This window comes from Podarcis liolepis (genome assembly GCF_965112155.1).
Source record: "Podarcis liolepis genome assembly, chromosome: 9".
Classification (NCBI taxonomy): Eukaryota; Metazoa; Chordata; class Lepidosauria; order Squamata; family Lacertidae; genus Podarcis; species Podarcis liolepis.
In genome coordinates, this window is record NC_139564.1 from 26,384,443 (window position 1) to 26,396,864 (window position 12,422).

The 12,422-nt window shown below is 45.7% G+C and overlaps 1 protein-coding gene across 14 annotated transcripts in view; it reads right to left on the reverse strand.

Annotated features, from left to right (window-relative positions):
- CAMK2D (calcium/calmodulin dependent protein kinase II delta) overlaps positions 1-11,966 on the reverse strand; it is a 142,561-nt gene extending 130,595 nt beyond the window's left edge. For 3 of the 14 annotated variants that reach the window (XM_083459246.1, XM_083459251.1, XM_083459253.1), the window contains exons 1-2: positions 10,589-11,875; positions 8,888-8,982 (exon numbers count right to left, since the gene is read on the reverse strand). In XM_083459246.1, coding sequence (XP_083315372.1) covers positions 8,888-8,982; positions 10,589-10,653 — 160 coding nt within the window. In that variant the 5' untranslated portion in view covers positions 10,654-11,875. Of the gene's footprint in view, positions 1-8,887; positions 8,983-9,680; positions 9,874-10,588 lie in introns of those variants that run through there. The other 11 variants (XM_083459254.1, XM_083459244.1, XM_083459245.1 and 8 more) reach the window with 10 other exon arrangements.
- Positions 11,967-12,422: the final 456 nt, after the last annotated feature.

Sequence of the window (12,422 nt, forward strand, 5' to 3'; positions counted from 1 at the left end):
GATTGAATAAAAGGACTGGGGAAGGAGGGGGGGGGGCGTTTCTGTGCTGTGGATGAGCAGGGAAGTGATTGAGTACAGTAACTTGTGAAATACATAGCAGGTTTGTTGTAAGACTCCCGCACCTGTGATCTTGGACAATAATAGTAACACTGGACTATGTGGCAGGATTGCTCTAATTTTATAACCTACTATCTGGCAGTTATGAAGCAATGTCTGGTTCCCTTCCTGCCCCCCACAAATTATCAGTATCCTTCTCCCCCAGCTGCCAGACTTGTGGTACGTCTTCTTAAATGTCATATTTAAATTGCACATGCCCTGTCCTTGGGGCACACAAGGGTTTTTTTCTGTCTTGGAAATCCCCTGGTAAATGGATTCTTCAAATCAGACTCAAGGCTGGCCAGAAGTCAAGACGCTACCTGAAGATAATACTGATTGCTGGGGAACCACAGCCGAAGAGGGTTACTGCCCTCATCATGGCTTGCTTATAGCCATCCCATAGGTATCTGGTTAGCCCCTGTGGGATGACAGATGCTGGACTAGATAGGCCTTTGGTCTGATCCAACCATGCTCTCTGTATGAGTCAGGGTCTTGTTCTGTAAATTACATACCCATTCTAAAAAGCTGAAGCCGGTTTCAACAATCAATGAACACTTGCCAACACAGCAGCTGCCCTGCTGAGTCCTCCCCTCAGCCTGAGGAACGCAGGCCCCACAGGCACACAATTGGTGCATATCTTTGTAATATTCTCAGTTTAATACTATGACCCGCTGGATGTCCATTCCAACGACCAAGGCGCTTGCCTCACTTACATACAGTTCCTAGTCCGAACCCTGTAATTCCAAATCCTAACAACTTTGTGACTGCTCCCTCACACCCCATTTGCTTGGAAAGATACCAGTCGGTAGTCCCAGGGTATCCTTTTCTGCATCACGTTATCCATTGCAAGTGTATCCTGGTAGGAGCGAACTGCATTTCCTCTGGCTGCTGGCCTGGAGAAAGAGTTATGTTCCATCATTAAGCTAAGTGTATGTGTACAACAGCATTTGTTGTCCCTTGTCTTCCCTCCTTGTTGACAGTTAAACTGTAGGCTCTTTGGAACAGAAAGCTGCCCAAGCTCAGAGCCGTCTGTTTACACAGATGGAAGAGAAGCTTGTTTTCCTTCCGCGAGAACGGTTGGGAGGTAGAACACCCCAGCACTGGAACTATTCTATACCAAACTGGCCAAACCGTGACTACACAAGGCTTCCAACATACTTCGGTGTGGCTCCCAGACAATTCCAGATGAAAGACAAGCTTTGTCTCTTCTTTCCATCCCACACAGGGACGCAAGGGAAGAAGGAGAGGTTGGTCTAAACTCCACATGGGAGACCGAGTTGGCAACTGTGACTAGAAGCTTGGGGTTCAACCCAATATTAGCCACGCTCAGAGGAGACCCATTGAAATGAATGGATATTCATTCCAATGGGTCTACTTGGAGTGAAACAACCCTTGGCCTCTTGAACTATTGCAAGCTGTGGTCCTGGTTTTCAGACAAGGAAGAACATGTCTGCCAGGAAGTATCTTGTGAAACCACCCGGATATAGGTATTTTTGTGGGGAAGTTACACTGACTGGATGTCTCCCTGCCTCTGCCCACTCTAGGGAAATAAGGAATGTTGCATTTGACTGTGCCAATGGATTAAATCCCACACTTTTGATGAACGCTTGTATAGAAATTGAATATTAATACTAAAGAATGAAAAGAGAAGCTGTGGCAGGACACAACCCCTTGAATTTGCAAGCCACAATAATAATAATAATAATAATAATAATAATAATAATAATAATAATAATAATAATATCCCACCCATCTGGCTGGGTTCCCCTAGCCAATCTAGGTGGCTTCTAGCACATATAAAACATAATAAAATGTCAAATATAAAACTTTCAGGTAGAAAGCTGCCTTCAGTTGTCTTCTGAAAGATGTGTAGTTCTTTATCTCCTTGACAGATGATGGAAGGGTTTTCCATAGGGAAGGTGCCACTGCTGAGAAAGCCCTCTTCCTGGTTCCCTGTAACTTCACTTCTTGCAGTAAGGGAACTGCCAGAAGATCCTCAGAGGTGGACCTCAGTGGTCCGGGCTGAATGATGGAGGTGGAGACACATACTCATTATGAAATATCCCCATAAAAATGGCAACATGCAGGTATTAACTATAAGAACACAAGTGCCCTACTAAAAAGGTAAAGGTACCCCTGCCCGTACGGGCCAGTCTTGCCAGACTCTAGGGTTGTGCGCTCATCTCACTCTATAGGCCGGGAGCCAGCGCTGTCCGCAGACACTTCCGGGTCACGTGGCCAGCGTGACAAGCTGCATCTGGTGAGCCAGCGCAGCACACGGAATGCCGTTTACCTTCCCGCTGGTAAGCGGTCCCTATTTATCTACTTGCACCCGGGGGTGCTTTCGAACCGATAGGTTGGCAGGCGCTGGGACCGAACAGCGGGAGCGCATCCCGCCGCGGGGATTCGAACCGCCGACCATGTGATCAGCAAGTCCTAGGCGCTGAGGTTTTACCCACAGCGCCACCCGCGTCCCCACTAGATGAAACCAAATGGGCCATCCTCTCCAGCATCTTGTTCTCACAGTGTAAAAGCCTCCTCTCACTTAAGTTCCTCAGCAGCTGGGATTCAGATGCATATCGCCATTGGTGCTGACTTAGCTCTGGCCAACCAGGAAGTTATTGGGGCTGAAGGAACGTGTCTTGTTTTCCCCTCATGCAGGAACAAGGTGGTATTAAATAAATTCAATGGATAAGAGCTAATAAACGATATCCAAACTACGATAGCCATCTGGAACTTTCATGACGAGAAGCAATATGCCACTGAATACAGATGCTTGGGAGCAACAGCAGGCAAGTGCTGTTCTCTTCGTTCTCTTGTTGTATAGTTCCCGAAAGCATGTGGGATGCAGGAAACTAACTTAGCTGGACCTTTGTTTTGAGCCAGCAAGGCTCTTTTCCTCTTCTCCTGACCATGCTTTGGAGACCGAAGCCAGCTAAGCAAGCTCAGTCTGGCTCCTGAAGGAGAAACCAGGTGTGCAGTCAGCAGTCTCCAAAGAAGCACATCCTGTGGTGAACTTGCTCTGAGCTCAATACATTCCACACTGATCCTTTCAGGGAAAGGCAGGATCTGAGCAGGCTTAGCTACCTCTTGCTCTGCAAACAACTGTGCAAGCAAGACCTTATTGGGCTTTAGAGAAAACTGATGCCCAGATCAAGCTGCCACAATCAATTTTGGACCACAAGCTGGATGATGATGATGATGATGATGATGATGATATAAAATTATTTATACCCTGCCCTCCCCAGCCAAGACCAGGCTCAGGGTGGCTAACACCAGATATAAAAACAATTGATTAAAATACAACTTAAAAACAAGATTAAAATACAACATTAAGACCTAGCCTCATTTCAGTAGAAACTCAAATAAAACTTTTTGGGGGTGAAAACGTCAAATCTTCACCAAGGCCAACCATCCAGACTGGTCCTACGTGGGCCAGAAAAAGCCAGGTAAGTCCCCAATAGGAGTTCCATCACAGAAGGAGAAAGGAAAAAGGAAAGAGGGGAAGGGGATCAAGTTGATGAGCCTGCTCAGAGCCCCACCATTACAGAAAGAAGTAGGGGTGGGAGAGAAGCTCTCTTCCTTCTGAGTCCCTTTCCTTATCCATTCCAATGGAGTGGGAGAAGGCATCTCCAATGAGGGTTATTACAAAGTGGATGTGCTTCTTTTCCCAAGCAGAAGGACAGAAGTAGAGCATTGGTTCCTAACTGGTGGTCCGTAGATCCCAGGCGGTCCATGTGAGCCACCCACCGAGTCTCCACGCTCACAGGCTTCACCGTCTGTGATTTTTTAGGGTCCCCGCTTCGCCGCAGCGGCAAGACCCAGTCCCACAGAGCCGATCCCCTCCGGAGCTCAGAGGGAATCCGCCATTAATCGCTGGCGCTGACCGGAAGTCAGGTAAAGCAACTTCTATTTTGTCTCTCCTCTCATCCATTTTTTTTTTTGCTTCAGCTTCCATTACACGTTTAATCATTATGTCCCATAGAAATATTCTCTTACCTCACCCATACACCTTTTTATTTGATTAAAAATATTTGCTTATATTATAAAAGCACCTCTTCTACATATTGCTACTAAATTGTGAATTAAACAGTTGTAAACTACTATTCTTGGAATATCAAAGTATTTTATTATTCTTCAAAAATGAGGCACCGAAAGAACTATAGATCAAAGACAGACGTGAGAAGCAATTCACATTGAGGTGATTACTGTAGGAACCCATGTGCTTGAGAGAAAACGTATTACAAAACTGTACATGTTCAGGTGTCGCTGAGATCACTCACCAACCTGAAATTCACAAGCCAAGAATGCCAATGTAGAAACAGATCCAGAATGCTGATTTACCCATCTGATTTCCAAAGTTGCCTCCAGCCATACAGAGTCACAGAAAGTATGCCCTCAGGATGCCAAAAAATAAATTACAGGTTCTATTCCCTTTTCCTCCTCAAACTGTCTTGCATATGAAAGAGAAGGCATTTTTAGAATCACAGAAAACATTCATGGCATGACAAACAAGCTACTGTTTGACTTCCACTGTGCTCAGCGAGAAAGCCCACAATGTGTGAATTAAATAGGCAATCTTGAAATGTTGTCAAGAGAGATGCACTTAAATATGCAAGAGAGAGATGTAACAGAAGCAATGCCAGTCTTTAAGGCTGAAACATTCCTGAGAGCACAAGCCTGCATGTACAGCTGCTGCCTACTGCTAAAATGCACAATGTTTACCACCTGACGTACACCACTTGATGACTGCAATGTATGTTCATCACTTGATAATCAAGTACTACAGCGAGAGCTTCCCTACACTTTCAAATAAAAGGCTTTTAAATAAGAGTCCATCCCCACATTTCTTTTGGCAAATCACATCCCTAATAATGCTGTGATGTTAATGTGTTTTGTAGAACTGGCTCAGAGACTCAAGATCACTATACACACAATGGATACAATTGGGTAAGAGAGTCATAATTTGCTGTGGGTTCTTTATTTACAGTGGTACCTCGGGTTAAGTACTTAATTTGTTCCGGAGGTCCGTTCTTAACCTGAAACTGTTCGTAACCTGAAGCACCACTTTAGCTAATGGGGCCTCCTCCTGCTGCTGCTGCACCGCTGGAGCACAATTTCTGTTCTCATCCTGAAGCAAAGTTCTTAACCCGAGGTACTTTTTCTGGGTTAGCGGAGTCTATAACCTGAAGCGTATGTAACCTGAAGCGTATGTAACCCGAGGTACCACTGTATTTAGATTCCTTATTTATTTATGCTCCTGCCCCCTTTTTCAAGGGCTTCAGAGTGGTAGATACAGAACCCTCATCCCCATACTGGCTGGACGCAAGCTGGCTTCTATTCTGAGATGGGTCTACATAGCAGGCACTCACAGACGATGCTCTATGTCACAAAACATTTAAAATCCTTCATACACATCATTATTTTTAATGTGTGACATTTTAATGTATTTTTAATCTTTGTTGGAAGCCGCCCAGAGTGGGCGGGGTACAAATAAATTATTATTATTATTATTATTATTATTATTATTATTATTATTATTAATAATAATAATTTGTACCACATCCTTCTTTGAAGGGTCATGTTAAGGATTAAGATAACTAAATAGTTCTTCAATATGGTATTATGTAGCACCTCAAGAAAGCTATAACTTAAAGAGAGGGGGGAGAGTATTTGATCCCTTGCTAAATTTGCCTGTTTACCTCTGACGAAGAAATGACCAGTCCATAATTTTAATGGTAGGTTTACTGCAGCTGTGAGAGACAGAATAAGAACAGGAACCCCCCCCCCCCCGGAAACCCAGAAGACAAAAGTCGGAGATTGATGTGCATTATGATGAGTGAAATAAGTATTTGATCCCCTATCAACCAGCCAGATGTCAGGCTACCTGGTATCTTCACTGTATGTAACGAGCTGAGATTAGATGCACCTGCTGTAAGGAGGGGGGGTCTTACCTGTAATCCCAACTCGTTACAGTACCTGTACAAAAGAACACCTGTCGACAGAAGCAATGGGCACCTCTTATTGTTCTCTTATAATGGCAATGTCACCCACCTGAGAGGTGCTGGAACTGAGCTCCGTCAAGTTCCGGCTGAAAAAAGCCCTGTATATATGTATCATACTCTCAATTACCTAAAACCAGGAATTTATCATCCTCTCATCATGATTCTAGCTGCTTCTCCATTCTTTTTTCTTCCTTTCCTCTACCCATCTCCATGCCTTTGATAGCTTCCCATCTTTAAATAGAATTCCATGTGGAAAATATCATCATCATCATCAAGAACAAAGGATGCTGTTTTAGACAAAGTCAGACCACTGCTCCATTTACTTCAACATTATCTACACTGCCTGGCAGCGGCTTCTGTAGGGTTTCATACAGAAGACCTTCTCACTCCTACTTGGAGACACTAGGGGTTGAATAAAGTACTATCTGCTTGCACGGCACATGCTGTTAAGTTACGGCCCTTTCCAATCAAAATATGCTTCGTTTCTGTCACATGACCGCCTTATTTTATTTTTCAAGCCAATAAACTATTTTTCAGAAATCCTGGGTAGTATGCTACTTAATCTTACACTGAGTAGACCCACTGGAATGGAATTTGGTTAGTCACGGCTAACTTAAATACATTCATTTCAATGCAACTAAGAGTGTGACTTAACTGGATGCCACCCATTAAGGACGAAATATCCTGTGCCTTTTAACACATTTGGGTAATGTATCAACATTTGTACCACACAAAGACTTTTGTCTCTCTTTCATACGCGCGTACACACACACACACACAGAGAGAGAGAGAGAGAGAGAGAGAGAGAGAGAGATTTACATAAGCAGAAGGCAAACTTTCTGCCTGCAATTACACCGCTTGGGTTTAAATCCAAAAAACAAAGGCTATGGATTTGCACACTATAGCCACAAAATGGAATTCCTAAGAACGTAACACTCCTAGTTTAACACCACTAAGGGTGGTGGTGAGGAATAGTTCAAGTGTTACACGAAATGCAGTAATCAACAAACAGTTCTGACTTACAATTTTAAAACGTGAATTACAGAATGAAGATGGGTGGTCGCATCTTCATTCAACCAACTTTGATGTGTAATTGTGCTTTCATGTTACAAATAGCTCTTTATCAGGCAATTCATTATACCTCAGGTATTTAACTACTGGAATTCTTTATTCCCTGCATCTAGCCCAACAACAGTTGTCTATGCTAGGTGTTTAAGCATTCTCCAAAATCTACTGGAAATTCCTTATTGTTCCTTCAACACAATGGTTGCTAAAAATATGACAAACAAAATTCCATACACATCAGTGCTACACAGTTTCAGCCTGCAAAACCTACTGCAATTTTTTAAATGTTTGCATTAATGTTTACACACGCAGAGGATTAATAACATATTTTTAACGCAAACATGTGTGAGCTGCTGAAGTAAAGGTGCACTAATTCTATTCAATTTTATACAGCACATAAATGCCACTGCAAAATATGTGAACTAAAAATGACAAAGGAAACTCTAATAATGTAATACTGCATCCCCCAAACTCACTCTAGTATAAATAAGAATAAGACTACGATCCTAAACATACTTGCTTGGAGATGCATCCCATTCAAGAGAGCAGAACTTACTTCCTGGTAAACATACAAAAGGATCCCATTTAATTCATAGGACCTACCTCTGAGTAAACATGCCTTGGCTTAGACTGCCAGGCAAGTTGCAGATGGCAGTCTATGAACACTACTCTCTTGAACTGTTTGAGCTGCCTTAGGAATTCAAGGTACATGTAATGACACACACATAAAATTAGCTAAAAACAAACAAACAAAAAACAACCCAGGCAAGCAAGTTCTTGCCCATTAGTTCCCCTTAATATTTTATTTTTTAAGAAATCAGGACATAAATGGAAGGTTTGCACACTGAACAAACACTTCAGTTCATTTCTACGCTCATAAAGCGGCCAGAAATTAACATGGAAAGTACAGATGTTAACAGGGAATAATCCATAATTCTCAAAATCCTCATACAAGCACTTCAGTGTGGATTTACCAAGAATACACCACCATAAGGCCTACTTTCATTAGTTGAAAGAGCCAAGCGCACACATATAGCTCCGACTTCTCCTAGACCAGCACCACTGAAATGAATGGGAAGCTGCCCCATGTCCAATTTCCATCGGAAACATGAATGATGCATTTTGGAGAAAGCTCTGGACGCAAAACAATGGAGCTCATATAAAACCACTACGAAATAAACAGCCAAATCTGGAAGTCGTGAAGTGGAGAAACAATGCACAACGGAGGTGAAGATAATTCATTTAAACATGGCCACTTGGCTCGCAGATCATCTGATAAAATTAGATCTATTTTCAACCAAAAACATGAGTGTAGAAGAAGCAGGGAATTTTCCTCTCAAGGGTTTTTTTTTCATGTTAAATATGCCAGAGTGAATTAAGTTCATGTGTAAATAAAACAGGAGTGTGCAATTCAATTACAATCTGACCTCCTTTTCTCCAGTAAAAGCTATAGGAAGGAGAACTTATTTCCTCAAAATGCAATAACAGAGCTCATTTGGAAATTACAACTCCAAGTTGTTCGTCTAATTAGCACTACAGGCAATCTCTAAGCAGTATCATAGGAATATGCTAAGTTAAATATGGTCTTCCCAAACACAGAAACACACAGTGGGAAAGAGGGGTCCTCATTTTCACTCCATGCAATCAACATTGTTTTATATCACAATTCGCTTAGATCTGCATACATACAAAATAATTCACATTAGATTGGGAATACCCACCCCTTGCTGATAGCTTTTTAGTGTTGATAATCTTGGCAGCATATTCTTGTCCAGTAGTGATTTTCATACATCTTCTCACCACTGAAAAAGCTCCCCTGTAAGCCAATAAATCAGAGAAACATCAGTTTCAAAACCGGGGGGGGGGGGGGAGCTGTGCTACTTCATAAATGGTCTAGTAATTTAGAGAGCATTAACCAATTTGAACAGTGTCAATATATGAAGGCATGAGAATGAGCACAACATGGCAATCAGCCCTAATTTGATGGACTGTAACAGTAAATTGTATTTAAGATGTGAGCATAAGCCATATCATTAACAGACTGAATAAATGTACATCTCATTATAAGTGGCAGTATTGACACATAGGAATTGTGTATTTTTCACAGAGTTTTGACTGAAAGGTGTAGCCTGAATATATTCCTGTGGTGGAATTTTATTTTATTTTAGGTACTGATATTTTTTTTAAGCAGTCCCTCCTGTGATCCTGTAAACATGGCACTTTGTGTTTATTTAAGCATAAACACTCATGTCACACTGGAGTGGCTAGGATGCAATAAATCTTAATAGATGCAGTCCTGAGCAAGAGCATTCATTTGCAATTCCCTTGAAGAGGAAGAGCACTGGAATTAGATTGCTCTTCATGACATGTTCACCATGTTAATACCACTCCTGCCGTCCGGTCAAACATTTTCAAGTCAATTTATATAACAAAATCACACAGTATTGAATTCGCACATTTTTTAAAAAATGGAAGAAAAGGAGAGAAATGCAAATCAGAAGGGAAAACACAGACCTACTGGATTGAATTCTAAGCACTCAGTGGTTATAAGGAGACTAACAAGCATGCTTCTTTACGTTTCCTAACACTTGGGTGCAGGCTGTGTGTGTGTGTGTGTGTGTGTGTGTGCCACCCCCTTTCAGATTGTGATGTTGTTGTTTTCCTGGACCTTGAAATTTGAGCCACCCACGCTGCCCAGGGGCAAATTGAGTCATCTGTGCCTCTCTCGCACCCCCTGTGCCCCTCCGCAAGGAACGCGGGAGAGAGGGGGGGGGTTGTGCATTATTATTTTTCCCAACCAGACTGATGGATGTAAGAACACAAATCCCTAATTAACAAAGCGGCGGGCGGGGGGAGGAGACCCACGCAGGGAAGCCCAGTCTGCTTTGACAGGGTTGCCCTTCCTTCATGTCTAAATGCATTGTGTATGTGTATACTGTGTATATTTGTGTTTGTGTGTTATATTCCACATATTACACTCTACTGACAGGGCTGAACTTTCTGCATCAATAAACGTGGCACCAAATCGTCGGAGGCACAACACGGACCTTGCATGCAAAAGGAGGGCGAGAGAAAGGAAGACAGCTGCGTCGCCTTCCAATATGCATCTCTGCTTCTCCCTCCCCTTCCACTAGATCCGGCCATGGAGTTGAACTCGGCTGCGGTTCAAGCCGCCGCACCACCCGATGTGTGTGTTTGTGTGCGTAAAATTCAGGGGCAAGCTTTTAAGCAACGCGCTGACCCTTTTGCCAAGGGCTGACCTAAGGCAGGGATCAACGCACCTTTCCCCCCGTGCCAAGCCGCCGCCAATGTGGTTCTCCTCTCAGCTGTCAACAGCGTGCCCCCCTTCGCTGCCCTGCTCCTCTCGCCGCCCCCAAGCCCTCCCGCAGCCAGCCTGTCCCTCTGCTCGCCCCCCGACTTACTTGCCGAGCTCCTCGAAGAGCTGATACTCGTCGGTGAACCTGGTGCAGGTGGTGGTCGAAGCCATCGTCCGCCGGAGGGCTCGCTCCTGCTGGCGCCACCGAGGAAGGCGAGGAGGAAAGGTAGGCTCGGCAGGGGGCGCGGGCAGGACGCGGCGGGGGAGGGCAGAAGCGCTTCTCCTCCTCCTCCTCCTCCTCCTCTTCCTCTCGGCCACGCTCCCTCTTGGCAGCTCCTTTCCACTTTCCGGCTGACTTGTTTGTTTGCGAGGGTTATAGAGCAGGAGGGGAAGGAGAGCGAGCGAGGGAGGGAGGCGCGCTGCTCCCCCCTCAGTCCCCGCGACCTTCCTCCTTGGCAAATGCTCGGGCGAGCTGTCTAGGGGAAAGGTGCCATCCGACGGAGAGGACGCAAAGGCGACGACAGAGGCGCGGAGAGTTGCACGAGGAGCCTCGACGGGCTTATTAAGCAGCAGCTACTAGGGATCGGAAGGCGAGGCTGTTGGAGAGGGAAACAGGAAAACGGGAGGCGAGGGCGACTCGGACGCCTCTCTTGCCCGGGCGGCGCCTCTGCGCCTCGCGCAGACCAGCCCTTCTCCGTGGGCGAGGAAGGGTTGCGCTCCGGGCAAAGGAGCACAGCAGGCGGGGAGTTGCGAGGAAGCGGTGGCTCGGGCGCTTCTCCTCCTCCTCCTCTTTCTCCTCCCTTCTCTTCCTCCGGCAGCCGTCGCCCCGGCGGCTCCCCCCGCTCGCCGCCGCCGCTCTGCGCTGTGCCACACCTCCCTCTAGCGACGGCTAGGCAGGCTCGTTCGCCCGGCTGGGCACGGCGAGACTCGCCTGACCTCTCCCGCTCCTGCTCGCTTTGCCGCCCTTCCTTCGTCTAAGCCTCCGCGGCTTCTACACACCCGCGGGAGGGGACCAGAAAGGTCCTTGCTGGAAGCGATAATCCCGCTTCCACCCCGGCTCTTTTGTCTCTAGGGCGTGTGAGCACGCGAATGCTCCCGAGAGGGTCGTCTGAATGGGCGAGGGTTGCCTGGGTTTGTTTTGTTTTGTTTCCCCCCTCGGCGGATGCAAAGGAAAGGACGTTGCGACTACGTGTGCTCCCACTCGCCTAAACGAAATACTCCGTTCCGTCCTTAATTGCAGGGTTGGTGAAATGTATTTCTAATGCCTTTTGAAACTCCGGCCTTTAGCCGAGCCCGCCTTCGGAGGAGAGACTCTTGGGGCCGCTCTTCTCCCTCCCGCTGCTCTCCCAAGCCGAAGCCTCCGCGGAGGGAAGCCGCCCCACCCTCCCGGGTGATTCCATCCGCCCTTCACAGCGTTCCATCCAGTGGCGTCACAATCGACACGCTACCTCGTGCGTTCTACCCAGCCAGTCTCCAGCAGGGAAAAGACGCGGGGGGGGGGGGACGAGGAAAGAGAGTGGGGGAGAATAAAACGCAGCTTCCGACCTGTCGCGAGATAATGCAACCTCTTAAAGCGAGGAGAAGACACAGAAGAGGGGATGTTGTTCATCTTAAATGAGCTAGGAAAGCAGGCTCTCATCTATGACATCCCCCCCCCCACTCCACATTCCCAGTTCTGATGGGGAAAGTTCTGCCTTGTTTAAACGCACAGCATTAGCCCTATAGATAAAAATAGCATATATATAAATGTTGAGAGTCTCCTTCAGATGTAGGGGAGAGTAGACCAGCATGCCAAGGGTGTGAATCTGTGCACACTGACTTGGGGGGGGGGTACTCCCAGTGAGCTCAGTGGATTTCTCTGCAGACAGGCCTAGAGCAGAGCTTTCCAAACTCTTCATGTTGGTGACACACTTTTTAGACGTGCATCGTTTTGTGAGATG